The following is a 23068-nucleotide window of genomic DNA, read 5'->3' as shown; positions in this document are numbered from 1 at the left end:
ACCTGAGGTCAGGAGTTTGAGACCAGCCTGGTCAACATGGTGAAATCCTGTCTCTACTAAAAATACTAAAATTAGCTGGGCGTGGTGGTGCATGCCTGTAATCCCAGCCACTCGGGAGGCGGAGGCAGGAGAATCACTTGTACCTGGGAGGCGGAGGCTGCAGTGAGCCAAGGTCACACCACTGCATTCCAGACTGTGCGACAAAACGAGACCTCATATCAAAATACACAAACCAACCAACAAACACACAAAACAGAAATACCTGAAAGCCGTGTGCCGTGGCTCACGCCTGTAATCTCAGCATTTTGGGAGGCTGAGGTGGGCAGATCATCTGAGGTCATGAGTTCGAGACCAGCCTGGCCAACACAGTGAAATCTGATCTCTACTAAAAATACAAAAATTAGCAGGGCATGGTGGCACATGCCTGTAATTCCAACTACTCAGGAAGCTGAGGCAGGAGAATCGCTTGAACCCAGGAGGTGGAGGTTGCAGTGAGCTGAGATTGTACCACTGCATTCCAGCCTGGGCATCTGAGTGAGATCTTGTCTCAAAAGGCAAAAAAAAAAAAGAAAAAGAAATACCTAAGACTGGGTAGTTTTTAAAGAAAAGAGGTTGAATTGGCTTGCGGTTCTGCAGGCTGTACAGGAAGCACTGCAGCTTCTGCTTCTGGGGAGGCCTCAGAAACCCTCCAATCGTGGCAGAAGGCGGATGGGCAGTGAGGCGCCTCACATGGTGGGAGCAGGGGCAAGAGAGTGCGGCGAGTTCACACTTGTCAACGACCAGAGCTGGTGAGAACTCGCTTACTCTCACGAAGACAGAACCAAGGGGATGGCACTAAAGCATTCATGAGAAATCCACCCCCATGATCCAGCCGCCTCCCACCAGGCCCCACCTCCAACACTGGGGGCTACGATTTCACATGAGATTTGGGTGAGGACACAGATCCAAACCCATATCAGGGGCCCACATTGGACATAGTTTCAGGGTGGACCTGGGCGGGTGTTTCCAGATGAGATTTGCATCCCTGAACTGAGTTGAGCAAGTGCCCTTCCCAGTGTGGCTGGGCTTCATCCAATCTGTTGAAGGTCTAAGTAGAGTGAAAAAGGTGGAGGAGGCCGGGGGCGCGGTGGCTCACGCCTGTAATCCCAGCACTTGGGAGGCGAGGCTGGCCTGCGGATCACTTGAGGTCAGGAGTTCGAGACTGCCCTGGCCAAAATGGCAGAAGCCCTGTCTCTACTAAAAATGCAAAAATTATCTGGGTATAGTGGTGTATGCCTGTTATCCCAGCTACTCAGGAGGCTGAGGCAAGAGAATTGCTTGAACCCAGGAGGCAGAGTTTGCAGTGAGCCGAGATCCCACCACTGCACTCCAGCCTGGGCGACAGAGTAAGACCCTGTCTCAAAAACAAAGGAGGAGGAAAGAGGAATTTGCTCCCCCTTCCCCACCCCCCTCCATTTTCCCCACTGCCTCACTGCTTGAGCTGGCCCATTTCATGTCATCTTCTCAGCCACCACCCCCATCATCCCCCTCCTCCCTCGAACTGGGATTTACACCATTGCTCAGGCCTTCAGATTGGAACCGAATTACATCACCAGCTTTCCTGGTTCTCCGTATGGCAGACAGCAGATCAGGGTACTTCTCAGCCTTCATGATGACATGAGCCGATGCCTCATAATAAATCTCCATTTACGAATATGAATCTCCCATTAGTTCTGTTTCCTCGGAGAACCCTGACCAATACAGGTATCTACTGGCATTTGGGGAAGAGCATTTTTTCTTTAGGCAGGGATGTCCTATACACTGCAAGGTGTTAAAAGTTCCGGGCCTAGTTGTGAAATATTGATGACATTCCTTAATCATTCTGACAACGAATTTCCTTCTCCATCCCCAAATTTCTAAAAGTCCTCCAGAGAGCAGTTCTGCATCTGGTTCAACCACTCATAAGCTGTAGAGAGACTAGAAAAGAGATAATCACAGTTACGCAATTTTTACCTGCAAGATTTTAAAAAACAGAGTTTTTGAAGTTCTTCGTAGTGTCTTCTATTACTGAATTCCTTCCTTCCCTCCTTCCTTCCTTCCTTCCCTCCTTCCTTCCTTCCTTCCTTCCTTCCTTCCTTCCTTCCTTCCTTCCCTCCTTCCCTCCTTCCTTCCTTCCTTCTCTCCTTCCTTCCTTCCTTCCTCCCTGCCTTCCTCCCTCCCAGTCCCTCCTTCCTTCCCTTGTTCGTTTCTTTCTTCTCACTTTTATTACTTCTTTTGTATCATCAAGAATGAGTGTTGAATCCTACTGAATGTTCTTATTCCACCCACTGAGAGGGTCATATGTATTTCTGTTACTGGAAAGGGGTCCTATTCCAGACCCCAAGAGAAGGTTCTTGGATCTCACACAAGAAAGAATTCAGGGCGAGTCCACAGAGTAAAGGGAAAGCAAGTTTATTAAGAAAGTAAAGGAATAAAGAATGGCTATTCCATAGACAGAGCAGCCCGAGGGCTGCTGGTTGCCCATTTTTATGGTGATTTCTTGATGATATGCTAAACAAGGGGTGGATTATTCATGCCTCCCCTGTTTAGACCATATAGGGTAACTTCCTGACATTGCCATGGCATTCGTAAACTGTCATGGCGCTAGTGAGAGTGTAGCAGCGAGGACAACCACAGGTCACTTTCATTGCCATCTTGGTTTGGGTGGGTTTTGGCCGGCTTCTTTACTGCAAACTGTTTTATCAGCAAGGTCTTTGTGACCTGTATCTTGTACCGACCTCCTATCTCATCCTATCACTTAGAATGCCTTAACCTCCTGGGATTGCAGCCCAGCGGGTCTCAGCCTCATTTTACCCAGCCCCTGTTCAAGAGGGAGTTGCTGTGATTCAAAGGCCTCTGCCATTTCCTCTTTTAATCTATTACTTTAGATTGCTTTGGCAGAGGTGACTTACTGCAAACCTATTCTGCCACTTTAGTAACCACGATTGTCTTTAGGGGGCAGTGTACTCAGCTAATAGACTGCATGTCTCAGCCTCCTTGGATGCAAGAAATGGTCACGTGGCCAATATGATAAAGGCATAGGGCTGTTTGCATTTTTAGGAAGACCCTTTAAAATAAAATCCACCATCTGGAGTGCACCACTTTTGCCTTTCCTTCCTTCCTGCTGCTTGGAATGTTGATGTGATGGGTGGAGCTGCAGCAGTCCTGCTCCTTGTCAATTCCTTGATAAGGTGATCTGGACACTAGAAGCTAAACATTAGCATGATGGAGTAGACAGAGGGAAGTCTGCGTTCCTGGTGATGGTACAGCCACTATATTAGGCTTGGGCCACCTACTTCTGAACTTAATTTACATAAAAATAAACTTCAATTTTTTTTCTAAACACAAGAATACAGATCGAGGTTATCAAGGAATTGAAGTGAGCCTTCAACCACTGTGTGAAACGGCGCATTCAGATTTCATCTAAAGCAGGCAGCTGCTTCCCAGCTTCAGTCAGCCACAGGATGGTGGCTTCATTTAATCAGATCTCTCATTTTTCAACAGATATCAGAAATTCCAACTTCTATATGAAAGCTCCCAATTAAAAAATGGCAGCTTGGCTAGGGATAGTGGCTCACGCCTGTAATTCCAGTACTCTGTGAGGCCGAGGAGAGTTGCCTGCTTGAGCCCAGGAGCTCAAGACCAGCCTGGGCAACATAGTGAGACCCCATTTCTACAAAAAATACAAAAAATTAGCCCAGCGTGGTGGCGCACATCTGTGGTCCCAGCTACTTTTTTGGGAGGCTGTGATGGATCACCTGAGCCCAGGAGATGGAAGCTGCAGTGATCCATAATCACACCACAGCACCCCAGCCTGGATGACAGAGTGAGACCGTCTCAAAACAAACAAAAAATAATAGCTCAGCTTTTATAAAAAACACGTTGCCGCCTAAATACATCTAAGGATGATATTGAGCCCACAGGGCTGCCAGTTCCACTCTCCTTAGGGAGGTTCCTTTCTGGGCTCATGCTGAAGTCACCTGTGTAAAATCAGAAATGTATCTGTTCACATGTAGCTTTTAATATCCCACGGGCAAGGTGAAATAGGGGAAGATCATGGGCACGTGCTCCCCTCTACTTCTGTACACCACACCAGACACTGCGTTTTATTGCCTCTTCTTGGTGGGTAGCAAATATATCAGGAGTCCACTCAAAACTTATTTATTTATCTAACACTGAGTCTTGCTTTATTGCCCAGGCTGGAGTGCAGTGGCATGATCGCGGCTCACTGCAACCTCCACCTCCTGGGTTCAAATGATTCTCATGCCTCAGCCTCCCAAGTACCTAGGACTACCGGCGTGTACCACCACGCCCATCTATTTTTCTACTTTTGGTAGAGACGGGGTTTTCCCATGTTGGCCAGAGTGGTCTTGAACTCCTGGCCTCAAGTGATCCACCCACCTCAGCCTCCCAAAGTGCTGGAATTATAGGAGTCAGCCGCTGCGCCCAGGGTCAAAACTCTTTTTCTAAAATTTCGTTAGAAGGGGGTTGTGGCAGCTCTGTGCAACTTGTCCCCTTTCCTGTTTCCCTGTGTAATTCTGTTGGAAAGTATTAAGTTGTTTAGCGGAATGATAATATTTTCGGATTGCTTTTGTCCTTAAAAAAGGATGTGGCCTGCCTGCCCGGTGCCTGGGAAGCTGAAATACCAGGAAGAAGAGCAAAATCCTGGGTTCTTTTTTGAGAGTGAGAGGAGGACAGGATTTTGATTGTTCTACAATGATATAAAACCCTTCCCTACTCCATGCCACACTGAGAGACAGAGTGGTGGATCTAACTGGGAGAAGGCCTGCGGAGCTGAATGTGCCCTCCAGGATGGACTTTTACGTCTTGATAAGCCTGGGGGTCACCATGCTGCATAGTGAGGCTGGAGACCTGCCACTGATGGTGGTTATCACATGTCATGGCTTTCTTCATTCCCACTTTCCCTTTTTGAGGCTGGAAGGTATTTGGGGGATGATAGGAAATCAAGTTTGAAGGTAAATGAAAATATTGGGCACCCACTAGAATGTTCCGCATCTGTAAATACGCATGCATCTTGGTAAACACTTAACAGCTGTTTTGGGGGGTGCTTGTTTAAATCCACAGATGGCATTTTGCCAGAGGCCTCCTTCAGTTCCCTATTTCTCTCACTCAGGGTATTCTAGTTTGGAGATCCAGACCAGGTGCAGCCCATGTACCCTGATGAACCCCAGGTTCCCCTCTCCAACATCTTTCTCACCCGACAGGTGTGGCCCTGAAATGGGTTTCTACTGTCTGCTCACACAGTCCCCATGTTCCCCTCCTCAGGTTAGTTTTAGGGTAGTCAGGCCTGGGAAGGAATTTGGGACTGATCATGCCACGTCCCCTGGAATGGGACTAGAAAGGAATCCTGGGCTTCGTGGGGACCAAGGCCCCACTCAGGTTGTCATGGAAAATCAGGCTGAGAGCCCCTCTCTGCAGCACCCTGTGGGACAGAACCCGAGGTCTCTGCTGGTCCCGGTGGGCACAGACCCGCGGCCATCTCGGTGATCCCTGAAGTCCCTACTTCCCAATGAAGCCCGTGGAAGCCATCGCTGGTTTCCACCGGAGCGGACCATGGCCACCCCTGCGCCTGTGCCCTGTGGGAAAGGACCAAGGCCACCCCGGTCCTGGTCACTGTGGGAAGGGACTGTGGTCCCCGCTGGTTCTGGTCCCCTTGGGAGGGACTGTGGTCACCGCTGGTCCTGGTCCCCGTGGGAGGTACCGTGGTCACCGGTGGTCCTGGTCCCCGTGAGAATGGTCTGTGGTCACCGCTGGTCCTGTTCCCTGTAGAAGGGACCGTGGTCACTGCTGGTCCTGGTCCTCTTGGGAGGGACCGTGGTCACCGCTGGTCCTGGTCCCCGTGGGATGGACTGTGGGCACCGCTGGTCCTGGTCCCCGTGGAAGGGACTGTGGTCACCGCTCATCCTGGTCCAGGTGGGAGCGGACCGCGGCTACCCTGGTGATGGACCCCACGGGGCACAACCGCGCCACCCCGCACCCAGAGCTCGCGCCGCGCAAGGCCCCCGGTTCCCGTCCCCCTCCCCGCCTGGCGCCGGAACCTGCGAGCTCGGGCGCGGCCTCGGGGAGGGGCGGGCGCGGCCTCGGGGAGGGGCGGACGGGACAGACCCAGCCACCCCGGCTCCCCCGCCGTCCGCGTCTGCGCCGGCCCCGGGGCCTGGTCGGCGGCGGCGGGGCCGGTGGACTGCCCGGGCTGCGGCGGCGGCATGCGGCTCCTGTTCCTGGCGGTGCTGCGGCCGCACACCGGCAACGCGGTCACGGCCCAGCGCGTTCGGTAGGTGCTGGGCGCCGGGGCCTGCGAAGCCGGGGCCGGGGTCCGGGGTCCGGGGGGCGGGGACGCGGGACCCGGGGACGCGGGGCGCTCAGCCAGGCTCCCTCCAGCCGCGCCGGGGCCGTCCCGAGCCGCGCGCACAAACGGATGGGCCGGTGCCGCCTGCCGGGCGCGCGGGGGTCGGTGCCTCCTGCGTGGCGCGCGTGTCCCCGGGTCTCCGTGCGGCCGGCGCGTTGGCCTCGCGCTCTCCGGAGGGGACTGAGCAGGTGAACAGGCCCGGAGCCGCTCGCGGAGGGGCCCGGGAAGGCCTCGCTGCGGAAGCAGGATGGGAGCAGGATCTGCAGGGATGCGCAGCGGGGTTCGCGGAGCTCCCGGCGGGGGCGCGTTTCCAGGCCGGGGACCGCGGTGCCAGCCCTGCCCTCGCGGATCGGGTCTCGGCTGTGTGCCGGCGTCCGGGGTCCTGTCCCCGAAGTCCCTTCCCCACCTCCCCTCCGTCCTCTCTATTCTCGTCTTCCTGGCTGGTTAGCTCCTCCACACTCATCTTTTTCTGCTTTTGTCTTGTTTACTCGTTGGTCTGTGTTCTGGTGGCTGGAACGCCAGCCCAGCGGGGGCCCGGAGAGGGGCTGCCGCGTTAATCCCGCCGCCTCCCGCCTGCACAGCGGGCGCTTGGCCTGTATTAGCCGGATAAACATATTCCTTGAGGCGAAGCCTGAGAAGTGCCAGGATTAGAGCCTGCAGCTTAACAGAAGCTGTGTGTGTGTGTGTGTAGAAAAACGGACTTGCTTCATGAAATTTCCCGATTTATTTCCCCTCTGTGGGCCTGTTTCCTCATCAATTTAGTTTTTTGAAATGGAGTCTCCTGGCGCCCAGGCTCCTGGAGTGCAGTGGCGCGATCTGGGCTCATTGCAACCTCCGCCTCCCGGATTCAAGCATTCTTCTGCCTCAGCCTCCCAAGTAGTTGGGATTACAGGTGCGCACCACCACGCCCAGCTGATTTTTGTATTTTTAATAGCGATGGGGGTTTCACCACGTTGGCCAGGTTGGTCTCGAACTTCTGACCTCAGGTGATCCGCCTGCCTCGGCCTCCCACAGTGCTGGGTTTACAGGTATGAGCCACTGTGCCCGGCCTCCTCATCATTAAAATGAGCAATCGAGACTCCACCAACACTTTCATGTCCCTGTAAGCTAATGTCTCCTAAAGATCATAAGCAGAAATGACCAAGAGAGGATCCATCAGTTTTCTGAAATTTGCTGGAAAATTTACACTCAGGTTTCATGGTGCATGTTTCTATTAAATAGGTCAGTGATGCTCTGCTTGGGTTTAGCAGTGAGGAGCCCTTTGTGTTCCTGGCTCTGCTGGATGGACCAGCAGCATCCCAGGACGGGAGAGGAATGAAGGAAGTGATTTCACATAGGGATTGGTGCTATTAAGAAAGCAAAATTAGGAGGCTGAGGCAGGAGAATCGCTTGAACCTGGGAGGCAGCGGTTGCAGTGAGCCAATTGATCCGGGATCACGCCACTGCACTCCAGCCTGGGTGACAGAGCCAGACTCCATCTAAAAAAAAAAAAAAAAAAACCTAGGGCGGGCAGGCATGGGGGCTCAAGCCTGTAATCCCAGCACTTTGGGAGGCTGAGATGGGAGGATTGCTTGAGCCCAGGAGTTAAAGACTAGCATGGGCAACATGGCGAAACCCTCATCTCTACAAAAAATAATTTAAAAACTAGCTGATGTGGTGAGTGCATGCCTGTGGTCCCAGCTACTCAGGAGGCTGAGGCGGGAGGATCGCTTGAGCCCAGGAAGTTGAGGCTGCAGTGAACTGACATTGCACCGCTGAACTCCAGCCTGGGTGGCAGATCAAAACTCTAAAAAATTAAACAAAACTGTTACCGGAAAGAGGTCCTGATTCAGAACCCTAGAGAGGGTTCTTGGATCTTGCACAAAAAAGAATTCAGGGCGAGTCCTTAAAGTGAAAGCAAGTTTATTAAGAAAGTAAAAAAATAAAAGAATGGCTACTCCATAGACAGAGCAGCCCCAAGGGCTGCTGGTTGCCCGGTATCTGTTTTGTTTTATTTTTGAGAAGATTTCCCCTCTTTCACCCAGGCTGGAGTGCAATGGCGGAGTCTCGGCTCACTGCAACCTCCGCCCCCGGGTTCCAGCGATTCTCCTGCCTTAGCCTCCGGAGTAGCTGGGATTACAGGCGCCTGCTACCACACCCAGCTGATTTTTGTATTTTTAATAGAGACAGGGTTTCACCATGTTGGCCAGGCTAGTCTCGAACTCCTGACCTCAGGTGATCCATTGGTCTTGGCCTCCCAAAGTGCTAGGATTACAGGCATGAGCAACTTCGCCTGGCCTTGGTTGCCCATTTTTATGGTTATTTCTTGATGATATGCTAAACGAGGAGTGGATTATTCACGCCTCCCCTTTCCAGACCATATAGGGTAACTTCCTGGCATTGCCGTGCATTTGTAAACTGTCATGGTGCCGATGGGAGTGTAGCAGTGAGGACAGCCAGAGGTCGCTCTCGTTGCCATCTTGGTTTTGGTCGGTCTTGGCTGGCTTCTTTACTGCATCCTGTTTTTTAAGCAAGGTCTTTATCACCTTGTATCTTGTGTCAACCTCCTATCTCATTCTGTGACTTAGAATGCCTTAACCATCTGTGAATGCAGCCCAGTAGGTCTTAACCTCATTTTACCCAGCCCTTGTTCAAGATTGAGTTACTCTGGTTCAAACGCCTCTGACAAAACTAGATAAAGTGATTGAGAGGCATGATGATAGCTGAAATGCTTTAGAGAATGTGGTCCAGGAGGCTGTCTCAGGTGGTGGCATTGAAGCTAAGACCGAAAAGAGGCCGTCAGTGAGATCTGGAGGGATGGTCCCAGGAAGGAATAATAGCGAGAACATAGGCCCTGAGCTGTGTGAGAAGCAGAAAGGCAGCCAGGGTCACTGGACTGTAGAGAGTTTGGGGCCGGTGCTAGGAATTGAGTCAGAGAGAGAGGCCAAATCTGGCTTGTACATGTGGTGGGGAAAACACTTTGTGCTTAAGAAGTAATTACCACTAAAAAAAAAATTTTAAAAAACCCCCAAAAAATGGTGAAACCCCGTCTCTACTAAAAATAAAAAAATTAGCCAGCTGTGGTGGCACAGACCTGTAATCCCAGCTTCTTGGGAGGCGGAGGCTCAAGAATCGCTTGAACCCACGAGGCAGAGGTTGCATGAGCCAAGATGGCGCCACTGCACAACAGCCTGGGAGACAGAGCGAGAGTCCGTTTCAAAAAAAGAAAAGAAAATCATAAACAATGTTGAGTGACCTAAGAACCTGAATGGGCATAGAGTTAAAAGCTTCAGGCAAAAAAAAAAATATTACCTGTTATTTAATATTTTGCTCCTAACTTGAGCTGTAAACCCACGCCTTCCAAGGGCCCGAACTCACACTCACCCACAAGGTCACGTTACTTTTGTCCCAACTCAGAGGTGAGTTAATAGAAGAAATAACTATGTCAGCTGCTCTCCTGAGATTCACTCCCCCATCATTCCGTTGGTGGTGCACTTTTGAAATTGCCTGTCTTGCTAGGCGTTGGGGCTACGAAGGGGAAGGAGGCAGGCAGGGTTTATGCAGAAGGTTGACTTCAGCTAAACTGGAGTGGAGGGCCATTTAGTCACTTTGTTCTTTCTTTTCCTGGCTGTGCAGAAGCAGAATAAAGGCTGCTATTCATGCTTTGATGTTTATTCAGACCAGGTGTTTGTTGTCCTTCACCTCAGGAAGGATTGCTGGGGGGAGAAAAAGAAAAAAGCAGAAGTTGCTTGAAGACATCTTCCGCCTTGTGAAAGCTTAGGCTCCTTGAGGAAATGCTGCTGGTGTCCTGGACGGGCGGGGAGGGAGGTTCCCTTGGTGACTGACAGTCTCTGTGAGCTAATCAGCAGTGAGCAGTGAGGACTGGACGTTCTCCTCCAAAATCTCTGCCGAAGACCTCGGAGACCACCCTCAACTGACCCTGGACCCTTGGGGAGGGAGTTCACCAAATGCATAAATCTGGAGTTCCCGTCAGCCTGGCAGAATAGGAGGTCAGAATTAGGTAAGACTGAATTTAAAGAAAAAAAGAAGTGGTTCTCCGGGAGGCGAAGCTTGCAGTGAGCCGAGATTGCGCCACTGCACTCCAGCCTGGGCGACAGAGCAAGACTCCATCTCAAAAAAAAAAAAAAAAAAAAAAAAGAAGTGGTTCTATTCTTGCACAAGTTGGTCATTGTAAATCAACACCCCATATATAAGTAATGGGGCTGAATCCTCATGAATGTATTGGCCTGGAAAGCACAGGATCTTTTGGGGACATATAGGTGGGGACTGATCCCAGATCGGAGGTCAGGGAAAGCCTTCTGGTGCCTTCCAAGCCCATTCCCTGCTGAAAAATGGCAAGGTCCAGACCAAGTTTGCTTTGTGGCTCAGTGTTCTTATTTACAATGAGGATGCCAATATGGGTTGTGAAAGGAATTAAATGAGTTAATACACTTTCAGCGTTTTTAAAGCAGTGTCTGGAACATAGTGAGGACTAAGCTCTGATTTTTTTTAATCTTGCCCAAATTCCTGTCTAAGGGGTCTGGGAAGTCATGCCCTACAAACCATAAATAGCCATCAGATGGGTTTTATTTGGCACTGTATATCGTGGCTTACTTTCCAATCTGACTCTGGCATAACATTATGAGACAAGAAAAAAAATCAAAATATTTAACTCCAAAACATGCTTCTGTGCCATATCTTGAAATGGCCCTGCAGAGCCATCCTTTGTGGGAGGAAAATCTGCGTCTGTAAAGAATCTCTGTCGGGTGTGGTGGCTCATGCCTGTAATCACAGCACTTTGGGAGGCCAAGACAGGTGGATCACTTGAGGTCAGGCATTGGAGACCATCCTGGCCAACATGGTGAAACCCCGTCTCTACTAAAAATACAAAAATTAGCTGGGCATGGTGGCTCACACCTGTAATCCCAGCTACTTGGGTGGCTGAGGAAGGAGAATTGCTTGAACCCAGAAGGCAGAGGTTGCAGTGAGCTGAGATCACACCATTGCACTCCAGCCTGGGCAACAGAGGGAGACTCCGTCTCAAAAAAAAAAAAAAAAAAAAAATCTCTATTAGCATAGCTAGATCTTTTTCTTCCAGGCCCTCCCAATCCTGAAGAGATTAACTAAAAGTCTAGCACCTTTTAAAGATCTGAAGAGGAAAAATTTGTCATTTATTATTTCTAAGGGCAGCCACTGTAAGACTTCAAAGGAACGTTGATCTCCACAGTCTTTTATCTTAACTTGAACATTACCTTTCTATGGATCCCAGGTCTTAAGACAAGCCTCAACCACTTGTCAGCCAGAAAATCTTTAAATTGACCTATAGCTTGGAACTGCCCCTCCTCCCCACAACCCCCCTTCTTTGAGTTGTCCTGCCTTTCTGAACCAAACCAATGTATTTCCTAAATATATTTGATTAATGTCTCCTGCCTCCCTAAAATGTGTAAAACCAAGCTGTACCTCAACCTCCTTGGGCACACGTTCTCAGGACCGCCTGAGGGCTGTGTCATGGGCCATGGTCACTCATATTTGGCTCAGAATAAATCTCTTAATATTTTACAGAGTTTGACTCTTTTCATCGACAATAGTTGTGAGCTATTAATCTGCATAATGGGCCTTAGTTAGCAAGGTGGGAGAATGGAGGGGGAGGCGTCTTAGGCAGAGGGTCAGCCAATGGGATGGGAAGAGACCATCTCCTCCAGAGCTGAGTCACGCAGCCTTCACAGCATAGAATCCTGTAGATCAGCGACTCTCCCTCTGGAAGAGCGTGGGGCACAGAGGATGTGCCAAGGAAGGGGAGCCATTTTGCCCCCAGGGTCATTGGGCAAGGTCTGGAGACGTATTTCGCTGGCACCACTAGTGTTGGGGGCTACTGGCATTGAGTGGGACGCTCCACGCCCTGTAGTGCACAGGACAGCCCCTCCCTAAGAGTGACCCCGCTGGACATGTGAACAGGGCTTTGCTGATGAACCCTTCTCTAGGTGGGGTCAGGAGATGTGGCTGGAGAGGGAGACAGGGCCACACAACACCTTCAGTTTTGTGCCAAAAACAGGATTGCACCATGAAAGGCCATGAGATTTGTGTGTAATTGAAAATCATGTATGCATTTGGGTTTGGCACATTTAAGAAGTAAAAGGGTCAGGCCTTGGCAGTTGAGTGTGGGGAGTGAAGGAGAGAAAAACCCATGATTTCCTTCATGATAGAGGGAAAATACTGGGGGAAAAACACAGGAAAATCTAAGGCTTCTGCTGTCTAGTAGTTTTTTAGAAGATGTAGGTGATAGAATGGAATAATGTGTTTCTTGGGCAAAAACTCTGGGGGATCAATAACTCGAGAATCGATGTTACATTGTCTGTGTGTCACGTTAAACATTCTTCGGTATAAAGTGTTCAGGGTGTGTAAGTTTCCTTTAAGCATAACCTGTGAGCTGCTAGTGAGTATTCTGAGTACCCTAATGTGACACCTACACTCTAGAGATGTCTCCTAAGCACTGTAACATTAGCAACCCACATCAGAAGATTAGTTCATTAGCATAAAGCATTTCAGAAATTAGACTGGGCGTGGTGGCTCATGCCTGTAATCCCAACACTTTGGGAGGCCGAGGTGGGCAGATCACCTGAGGTCAGGTGTTCAAGACCAGCCTGGCCAACATGGTGAAACCCTGTCTCTACTAAAAATACAAAAATTAGCCAGGCGTGTTGGCTGGCGCCTGTAGTCCCAGCTACTTGGGAAGCTGAGGCAGGAGAATCCCTTGAACCCAGGTGGCAGAGGTTGCAGTGAGCCGAGATTGCACCACTGCACTCCAGCCTGGGCAACAGAGCGAGACTCCGTCTCAACAAAAAGAAATTAGTGGTGTCTAAGACATGTGGTTCACTGGGAAGATGACACAGGCTTTTGACCAAGAAGTCAGGGAGCCCTCACCTGCTGGGCAGCCCTTGAGGTTGCCAGCTCTATTTGGTCTTGCGTCCCTGCCATAACCCTCTGTCATCTGGCTTAACTAGATTGGCTAGTGTGGCTGCCAGTATGGTCCAGTGTGGACTCTACCCTTCGGGCAGGGTGCTTGGAGAACACAGAGAGTTCTGCAACCCAGCAGAATAGACTGTTTTGTGTGTGCGTGGCTGAATCTGGAGTGAGAGTTCCTCTCGTTGTAGGGCACACCTGGTGGTGAGGTTGGAAGGAAGAGGTCAGAAGGGTCCCTATCCCCCTCTGATCCCCTGAGAATGAACATTTGCCAGGAGAGCCAGGCCGTCCTCACGGAACCGGGGAAATTGGTCTAGGTCAGTTTCTAACGGTGAAGTTCAAAATTAAAAGCAGCTCTGGTAAGTGAAAAAATAGAATCTGACACCTAGAGAACCAAGTTCATGTCACCTGTGGAGGGGGATAAACTCCACAAGGAGTGGATGTAAAAAATATTCATGCCAAGAGTAAGTCATGGAGTTGTTTCAAAGGGTGCCCCCTGTTATGCTAAAATAGGAGGCTAGTCCTCGGAAACACTGAAATCATCTAAAACCAGGGCGACAAACTGCTGCCTGCCCAGGGGTTAAACGCAGCCTTCCCGCCAGTTTTGTAAATAAAGTTTTGGTGGCCCCAGCTATACTATATAGGCTTACGTGTTGTTCACGTTTCTGCTTTTGCTTCCCGGGGCAGAATGGAGTAGTTAGAACAGAGGCCCTCTGACCCACAAACCCAAAGATCTTTCCTCTCTGTCTGCTTCCAGGAAAGGCCTTCTGACCCGTGCTCTACATCATGATATCAGATATTCGCTAGATAACTGAGTTGCATGCCTAGTGTACTGTCTGCAGAGCTGCCAAGGGTACTGGGGAAATGCATGAAGATGATCGTGGAAAGAGAACAAAATAGAGCATTTGGGCTTCCTCGGCCCAGAGCCGGGAAGCCTGAGGGGCGGTTCAGTTCAGCCAGGAGTGTGTTGGCATCAGAATGGTGGCAAATGTTGTCACACTCATAGCTGGACTTGGTGCAGCAGGGTGGTGACCGTGTGTTTATTCTGTTTCTCCATCTGGAACAGAGAGTGCAAAGGTGTGTTTGTCAGAATGAGAAGCGCTTTAGATAATAGGGGAGATTGGAGCACTAAAGGACACGGACCAGAAAGGATAGAAAGTGAAGGAAGAAATGCAAACATCCTTTGCATCCAAGGCAGAACTTTCCCTTCTAGGCCCGGCTACTTTCTGGCCGCGTCATTCTGAATTCTCTGTGATTGCCAAGCATTTGGGAAGAAAAAAAAAGTATGAGGAAAAGTTTTCAGGTTTTCTAGATTTTCTTTTGAGGAGTCAAAGGAAAGTGTGAATGCAGATGAAGTTCTGACAAGGAGGCTATTTTATTTTTTCCACCTTCTTTTGTTTTGTTTGTTTTTTAAAGACCTTGTTACCAATTTTTCCACATTCAAAGATAGCCATTGAGGCCGGGTGCAGTGGGTCATGCCTCTGATCCCAGCATTTTGGGAGGCTGAGGCAGGCAGATCACTTGAGGTCAGGAGTTTGAGACCAGCGTGGCTAACATGGTAAAACCCTGTCTCTACTAAAAATAAAAAAATTAGCTGGCATGGTGGTGCATGCATGTAATCTCAGCTACTCAGGAGGCTGACGCAGGAGAATTGCTTGAGCCTGGGAGGCGGAGGCTGCAATGAGCCAAGATTGCGCCACTGTAGTCCAGCCTGGGTGACAGAGTGAGACTCTGTCTCAAAAAAAAAAAAAAAACAAAAAAACAAAAACCACAAAGATAGCCATTGAAAGTTGTTGCTGGGTGCTGTGGCTCACTCTTGTAATCCCAACACTTTGGGAGGCTGAGGCAGGCAGATTGCTTGAGCTCAGAAGTTTGAGACCAGCCTGGGCTACATGGTGAAACCTCATCTCTACAAAACATACAAAAATTAGCTGAGCATAGTGGTCCCAGCTACTGAGAAGGCTGAGGCAGGAGGATCGCTTGAGCCCAGGGAAGTTGAGGCTGCGATGAGCCTGATTGCACCACTGCACTCCAGCCTGGGCAGCAACAGAATGAGACCTTGTATCACACAAAAAAGAAACTTGTTGATGTCTTCATTCAGCAGATATTTTTTGAGCGTCTCCCATGGGCACAGTGCGGTGTAGGTGCTACACAGAGAGCCGGCGTCATGCAGTCCCTGTCCTCAGGAGGCAGCCGCTCAACCACAGAGAGCTTCTGCGCATCAGCTCCACGCTAAGCATTGTCATTTGGAAGATAAATCTAGCATTCTAGCATGGAAGACAGGCACAAGCATGTAATTACCCAAACATTTGTCTGATTGTGATACGATCAGTGCTATGACGGAGAAGTGTAGGGTGATGACAGAGAGAGGACTCTGAATAGAGCCGACATAGCTCCAGAGGGCGCAGGGTCCAAGGAAGAGCTTCCCTTTCCCCCTCTGAAGGTTCACTGAAAACCAACTGACCAAAGACAGATTCATAGGAGACACAGCACACACCTGTGTTGGTCATAGTTTTACATGACATGGGAGCCTTCAGAATGAAGACCCAGAGACACGAGAGACTGGCCAGTTTATGCTTAGGTTCAACAAGGTATGGACAGCCACATGGAAATAGGATGGGACGAATAGGGTCTGATCGAACACCGATAGACTGCTTGGGGAGGCCCAGCAAGGCGAGTCTGTCTGGATTCATCTTGGCCCCTCTATGCAGCCTTCTTTCCTTCTGGTACAAGGCAGGCCCTCTCTGGAATGGCGGCTTTGTGACCTACAATCAAACAAGGTAGTTTGGATAATTTCTTTTTGTTTGTTTGTTTTTTGAGATGCAGTTTTGCTCTTGTTGCCCGGGCTGGAGTATAGTGGCATGATCTCGGCTCTCTGCAATCTCTGCCTCCTGGATTTAAGTGTTTCTCCTCCCTCAGCCTCCCAAGTAGCTGGGATTACAGGCATGCGCCACCACACCCAGCTAATTTGGTATTTTTTTGTTTAGTAAATAGAGACGAGGTTTCACCATGTTGGTCAGGCTGGTCTTGAACTCCTGACCTCAGGCGATTCACTCTCCTCGGCCTCCCAAAGTGCTGGGATTACAGGTGTGAGACACAGCACCTGGCCTGGCATAAGTTCTTTATGGTCAGGTTTTACACAGGAAGGCAGGGGAAAGTTAGAGTAATAATTTTGGGTTTATGGCTGGCTTTGGGGAGGAGTTCTGGTTTCCATGAACCTCCACGGGGAGAGGAATTGTAGTTTCTCTGGTTCACCTCTGGGGAAAATGAGGGGCCAGAGACAGGAGGGCTGGAGAGGGTCAGAAAGAGCTGCCGAGGCCTTCATTTTGGGGTTTCTTTTTTTCTGAGCCCCAACCAGGGTCTGGGAAGACTTCTTCAAAAAATAACATTTTATTTCCCATATAGTTTATTTTTATTTTTATTATTACTTTTTGAGACAGAGTCTCTGGCCCCCAGGCTGGAGTGCACTGGCACAATCTCGGCTCACTACAACCTCTGCCTCCCAGATTCAAGTGATTCTCCTGCCTCAGCCTCCCGAGTAGCTGGGATTACAGGCATGTGCCACCATGCCCAGCTCATTTTTTGTATTTTTAGTAGAGATGGGGTTTCACTGTGTTGATCAGACTGGTCTCGAACTCATGACCTCAAATGATCTGCCCTCCTCGGTCTCCCAAAGTTCTGGGATTACAGGCGTGAGCCACCGCACCTGGCCCCATATAGTTTTCAAAAAAATTGAAGATATAATTCACATACCATAAACTTCGCCCTTTTAAAGTATACACACCAGGGATTCTTAGTATATTCATAAAGTCACGCAACCGTCACTCCTATCTAATTTCCGAACATTTCCATCACTCTCAGAAGAAACCCATATCCGTTAGCAGACACTCACCTTCCACTCCTTCCCCGGCCCCTGGGAAATGGTCGGCTTCCTTTGGTCTGTAGGAATAGGCCTATTCTGGACGTTTCGTAGGAATGGGATCATACGCTATGTGGTCCCTTTTGCAGGTTGGCCTAAAGTGTCAGTCCTTCATTCCCATGTGGCTGAGGAATACCCCATCGGCCGGATGGACACTTTTGCTTGTCCACTCCTCAACTGGAGAATGGTGGGCCTTGGGACATTTCCACTTTGGGGCTACCCTGAGTAGTCTGCTGTGAGCATTTGCTCATGGGAAGTAACTTTTTCAGCTGGGGCCATCAGGGTTAGCGAGGGGAGAGGCTGGGAAGTGCATTCTGGGCAGAGGGAACTGTATGTGTGGAGGACACCTTGAGCCAGGAAGGAGCTTGTGAGACCCTCCAGAGGAGTTGGCTGAGGACCTGAGTGGGCAGCTCGAGGGTGGAATCCAGTCACTGTCACTGTCACCTTGTGAATTCTGGGTTTGAAGCTGTCAGGATTGAAGGATGAGGGATGGAGGTTGCTGCTTTAAGAACAAAGAAAGTGTATAGATCTGCCAGGTGTGGTGGCTCATGCCTGTAATCCTAGCACTTTGGGAGGTCGAGATCAGCAGATCACCTGAGGTCATGAGTTTGAGACCAGCCTGGCCAACATGGTGAAACCCTGTCTCTACTAAAAATACAAAAATTAGCCAGGTGTGCTGGTGCATGCCTGTAATCCCAGCTACTCGGGAGGCTGAGGCAGGAGAATTTCTTGAACCCAGGAAACAGAGGTTGCAGTGAGCTGAGATCGTGCCATGGCACTCCAGCCTGGGGACAGAGCAAGACTCAAAAAAAAGGCCAGGCGTGGTGGCTCATGCCTGTAATCCCAGCACTTTGGGAGGCAGAGGTGGGCGGATCATGAGGTCAGGAGATTGAGACCATCCTGGCTAACGTGGTGAAACCCCGTCTCTACTAAAAATACAAAAAAATTAGCCACACGTGGTGGCGGGCACCTGCAGTCCCAGCTACTCAGGAGGCTGAGGTAGGAGAATGGCATGAACCCGGGAGGTGGAACTTGCAGTGAGCCGAGATCATGACACTGCACTCCAGCCCGGGCGACAGAGCAAGACTCTATCTCAAAAAAAAAAAAAAGTGTATAGATCTGAATACTATCTGGAAGGACCCTGTGATGCTATGGCAATGGGGAGAGAAGAGCACTAGGGGGACTTCCAGGGGCCTGGCTTGTGCCGCTGTGTGCACGGTGGGCAGGTCCCTGCACATGGAATACTGGCTGATGCCAGCTTGGCTGGGGCAGGAAAGTCTTAACATGCTGACTGCGAGGTGCCTGTCAGATGACACACTCTAAGTTTTTGTTGAATTAGGGCAGTTGGAACCCATGGGCACTCAGAGAGGCTTCCGGGCTGAAGATGAGAAGCTGAGTGTGGGATGAAGTTTGCTTAGTCCTGCACTAGGGGTGGGGCAAACTGGGATATAACATGATCAGAAAGGAGACAGGCTGGGAAGGGAGAGGGCCCCGGAAATCCAGAAAACTTAGGGAAGCCAAAGAAGAGGAATTTCCCAAGCAGGAGGGCTGGTTAGCGATGCTGGATGTTGCTAACAGGTCCATCTGCTCAAGACGTCAAAGGGGCAATGAGGGTTGGTACCTGAAGGTCCGTGGAGATCTTGTTTGATCTTGTTCTGCAGGAGTCGTGGCAGGTGGAAGCCCAGGAGTGGGCAGGCACCGGAGATGGAGATGGTGAATGTGTGCCACCCTTTCATTTCCAGAAGTCCTTTTGTGATGAGCAGGGGAGGAGAGAGTAGAGCCTGATTGGGGGAGGATGCTGGGTTGCTGGGGAAACCTTCTAAGGGGCCCAGGCATATTTGATGCTGCCTGAAGGTGAATGGGAAGAGGAAACAGGGAGAAGCGTGACTGTGGGGTGGTTAACTCCTGAGCTGTTGGGGAGGGGTGAGCTGGAGAAGGAGTGTGGCCTCTGCTGGGACCTCACGGAGAGGCCCAGAAGCCTGCAGGTGCCAGAGGGTTGGGCATGGTGGGGGGCACTTGACGGTGTGCCTGTCTTGCAGCTGTGATTTTCTCTGTAGAGGAGGCAAGGCCATGAGCTGCTGGTGGCAGGACAGATAAGGACCTCAGAGGCCGGAGGAGAGGGAAGGTGTCACCACCCCGGCCCTCCCTGGGTCATTGCCAGAGTCTCTTAGCTTGTCCCTTTTCACTTTCAACACAGCAGTCAGACTGAGTCTGGTGAAATGCTCAGCCAGATTGCATCTCTTCTCTGCTTCACATCCAACACACACCAAGGCTTCTGCCAGGACCTGCTATCCTCTGCGCTGTGGGCCCCTCAGTGACGTACCCTTCCCAGACCCCTGTGACCTCCCAAAGCCCAGCACGTCCCACGTCAGGCCCATAGCACCTGCTTTTCTGATATTCTGATATAATACCCACTGGTGTTATTTTTTGTTTATTTGAATTTATTTTAAAAATTTACATTGTTACTTTTAGTTTGACAACTAGTAATTGTATGTATTTATGGGATACCATGTGATGTTTTGGACTATGAATACATTGTGGAATGATTATATCACGGTAACGAACATGTCTATCACCTTGAAGATAGTCAGTATTCCGTATCTGTGGGTTCCATGTCTGCAGTTCCAAGCAACTACAGATCAAAATGTTAAAAAATATATAGAAGTAAAACACAACACAGGCTGGGCCCGGTGGCTCACGCCTGTAATCCCAGCACTTTGGGAGGCCGAATTGGGCAGATCACCTGAGGTCAGGAGTTTGAGATCAGCCTGGCCAACATGGCAAAATCCATCTCTACTAAAAATACAAAAATTAGCCAGGCGTGGTGGCGAGCGCCTATAATCCCAGCTACTCGGGAGGCGGAGGCAGGAGAATTGCTTGAACCTGGGAGACAGAGGTCACAGTGGTGAGCCGAGATCACACCACTGCACTCCAGCCTAGGTGACCGGGCGAGACTCTGCCACAAAAACAACAACAACAGCAGCAACAACAAACCCAAAAAACCAAAAACCCCCCAAAACCCCAAACAATACAGCAGAACAACCATTGGCATAGCATTTCCATTGTATTAGGTATTATAAGTAATCTAGAGAGATGATTTAAAGTATACGGGAGGATGTGTGAAGGTGATATGCAAATACTGTGCCATTTTATATCTGGGACTTAAGCACCCTTGGATTTTGTTATCCACAGATACCCAGGGGTGATTGTACCTTTTTTTTTTTTTTTTTTTGAGGCAGAGTCTTCGCTCTGTCGCTCTGTCACCCAGACTGGAGTGCAGTGGTGCGATCTTGGCTCACTGCAAGCTCCGCCTCCTGGGTTCATGCCATTCTCCTGCCTCAGCCTCCCGAGTAGCTGGGAATACAGGAATACAGGTGCCTGCCACCACGCGTGGCTAATTTTTTATATTTTTTAGTAGCGACCTGGTTTCACCGTGTTAGCTAGGATGGTCTCGATCTCCTGACCTCATGATCTGCCCGCCTTGGCCTCCCAAAGTGCTGGGATTACAGGCGTGAGGCACCGCGCCCGGCAATTGTACTATTATTTTTTGTAGTGAAAACATTTAAAATCTTTTTTTAAGCAATTTTGAAATATAGAGTATGTTATTATTGACGATCGTCACCATGTTGTACAAGCTATTCCTCCTGCTGCCCCCACCAAGCCCCCAACAGCCTCTGGGAACCACCATTCTGTTCTCTACTTCTGTGTGCTGGACTTTGTTAGCTCTTCATCTTTTCCCCCACAGTATCCATGTGGTTCGCTGCCTCATCACCTTCAGGCTTTTTTTTTTCTTTCTTGAGACCGAGTCTCTCTCTGTCACCCAGGCTGGAGTATAGTGGCACGATCTTAGCTCATTGCAACCTCCACTTCCCCGGTTCAAGCGATTCTCCTGCCTCAGCCTCCTGTATAGCAGAAATTACAGGTGTGCGCTACCACACCTGGCTAATTCTTATATTTTTAGTAGAGACAGGGTTTCACCATGTTGGCCAGGCTGGTATCGAACTCCTGACCTCAGGTGATCCACCCAATTCGGCCTTCCAAAATGCTGGGATTACAGGCATGAGCCACTGTGCCAGCCACCTTCAGGTCACCTTCTTTAGCGGGACCTCTCCTGCCCACCCTTCTCAAATGGCAGCCCCTTCCACCACACACTCTCTCCCTGTCTCCCTGGGGCTGGTGGTTTTCCTCCCGAGCAAAACCCTGCCTCTGACATAGAGGAGATTTGGGATTTTCTGGCTCATTGACCTTTTCCCTGCTCTAGAAAGTTGGCCCTTGGGTGCAGTGGCTCACACCTGTAATCCCAGCATTTTGGGAGGCCGAGTCGGGCGGATCACCTGAGGTCAGGAGTTTGAGACCAGCCTGACTAACATGGTGAAACCCCGTCTCTACTAAAAATACAAAATTAGCCGGGCGTGGTGGCGCATGCCTGTAATCCCAGCTACTCGGGAGGCTGACACAGGAGAAATGCTTGAACCCGGGAGGCAGAGGTTGAAGTGAGCTGAGATCGCACCATTGCACTCCAACCTGGGCAACAAGAGTGAAACTCCTTCTCAAAAAAAAAAAAAAAAAAAAAGAAAAAAGAAAAAAAGAGAGTTGGCACCTGGAGGGCAGGGGTTTGTGCATGTTTTGTTCCTTACTGAACTCTTGGTGCCCCGACGGCACTGGGCATACAGCAGGTGCACTCGGTCACTGAAAATACATGAGAGGTGCCGACGCAGTAATGAGCAACTTGGGATCCCATCTCACAGATCTCCACTTACTGTCTGCCTCGGGGTGTCCCCCAGCAGGCAGCAGTGCCCGGGGCTGCCATGGAGAAAGCTGACCTGGAGACTCTCCAGGGCTGGCATTGTTCCAGATGCTCACACGCTTGCTACAGAAAGACTGGGGGACGGGAGTGGTTAAGGTGTTGACAAGAAAGTAATTGAAATGGCGGAGCATGGAATCTCCCCAGAACTGGGAGAAAAGCCTGGAGGGATGTGGGTCCGAGGGGGCAGAGGTCAAAGGTCTGGAATTCCGAGGAGGCCAAAGGACTCATACTGGAAGGATTGAGGGGATGAGAGACTGCGATGGATTGTGTATAAACTAACAATAAGGGCGCTAAGCTATTATTGTGGTGTGGCTTAGAGATCTTCAGCCTTGAGGAATTGAATTGAAAGCTAAGTTGAATTGAAAACCCAACCTAAATTGTCTTAGACAATAAAGGGAATGTACTGGCTTTTGCCATAAGAAGGCTGGAGGCAGGGCCTCCTCGGGGTGGTTTTCCAGCAGGGGACAGGGACAGGAGTCCACTTATCTCCGTCTCCTGCATCCGCTTCCCTCTCCTGCCAGGATCTTCTCGCCAGCGCCTCCCGGGGCTCCCTGCAACCCAGGTCAGGCCCATGGAGAACCTCCGAGGTTGAATCTCTGAAAACACGACCCCAGGTCCCAGAATTGAACGTCTAGGGGTGGGTGTGTGGAGAGCCAGATGTTTTGATTGGCATGACCCTGCAGGAGCACCCTTGGATCTGGAGGTGGGGCTTGTCCTCCTCAAATAAGTGCCAAGGAGGGTCGAGGTATTAGGAAGGGGCGTGTGGGAACAGACACTGTGGAGGCAACACCCCGCCCAAAAGCATCCCTCGTCCTTATAGAGAAGGGAAATGGGAAACGCAGGCCTCCGGGAACTTCTGAAGATGTAGAGGAGTAACAGGTGTTGTGGACCTTGAAGGAGGAGAAATACCATTAGGGAGGTTGGAATCGGGGAGATTCTCATAGATGTTGAAATGCCTGGCTTCTCTGGGTAGATTGGTGACCTTGAGCAATGAGTAGCTCCTCGATCGGCTGGGTAC

At 50.2% G+C, this 23068-nt stretch overlaps 1 protein-coding gene and 1 long non-coding RNA gene across 8 annotated transcripts in view; one reads left to right on the top strand and one right to left on the bottom strand.

Moving 5' to 3' along the window:
• Nucleotides 1-1667: 1667 nt before the first annotated feature.
• On the bottom strand, nt 1668-6174 carry LOC131380889 (uncharacterized). Of its 2 annotated transcripts, XR_009209164.1 has the most exons (3): nt 6078-6174; nt 5741-5906; nt 1668-1956 (listed from the first exon to the last, which is right to left on the bottom strand). It is a non-coding gene; the product is annotated as an uncharacterized LOC131380889 (long non-coding RNA). The 2 variants fall into 2 exon arrangements; XR_009209163.1 differs by lacking the exon at nt 6078-6174 and having other exon boundaries at nt 5741-6011.
• GLT1D1 (glycosyltransferase 1 domain containing 1) overlaps nt 6155-23068 on the top strand; it is a 187684-nt gene continuing 170770 nt past the window's right edge. For 5 of the 6 annotated variants that reach the window (XR_009209161.1, XR_009209162.1, XM_032168280.2 and 2 more), the window contains exon 1: nt 6155-6310. Coding sequence is in view for 3 of the 6 variants with exons in the window: in XM_032168280.2 (XP_032024171.1) it covers nt 6243-6310 (68 nt within the window). In the remaining 3 variants the exon portion in view is untranslated. Of the gene's footprint in view, nt 6311-10264; nt 10386-23068 lie in introns of those variants that run through there. The other variant, XM_058426052.1, reaches the window with a different exon arrangement.

This window comes from Hylobates moloch, unplaced genomic scaffold, assembly GCF_009828535.3.
Source record: "Hylobates moloch isolate HMO894 unplaced genomic scaffold, HMol_V3 SCAFFOLD_12, whole genome shotgun sequence".
In the NCBI taxonomy this organism is placed as follows: domain Eukaryota; kingdom Metazoa; phylum Chordata; class Mammalia; order Primates; family Hylobatidae; genus Hylobates; species Hylobates moloch.
This window is presented reverse-complemented; position numbering and strand designations above follow the sequence as displayed.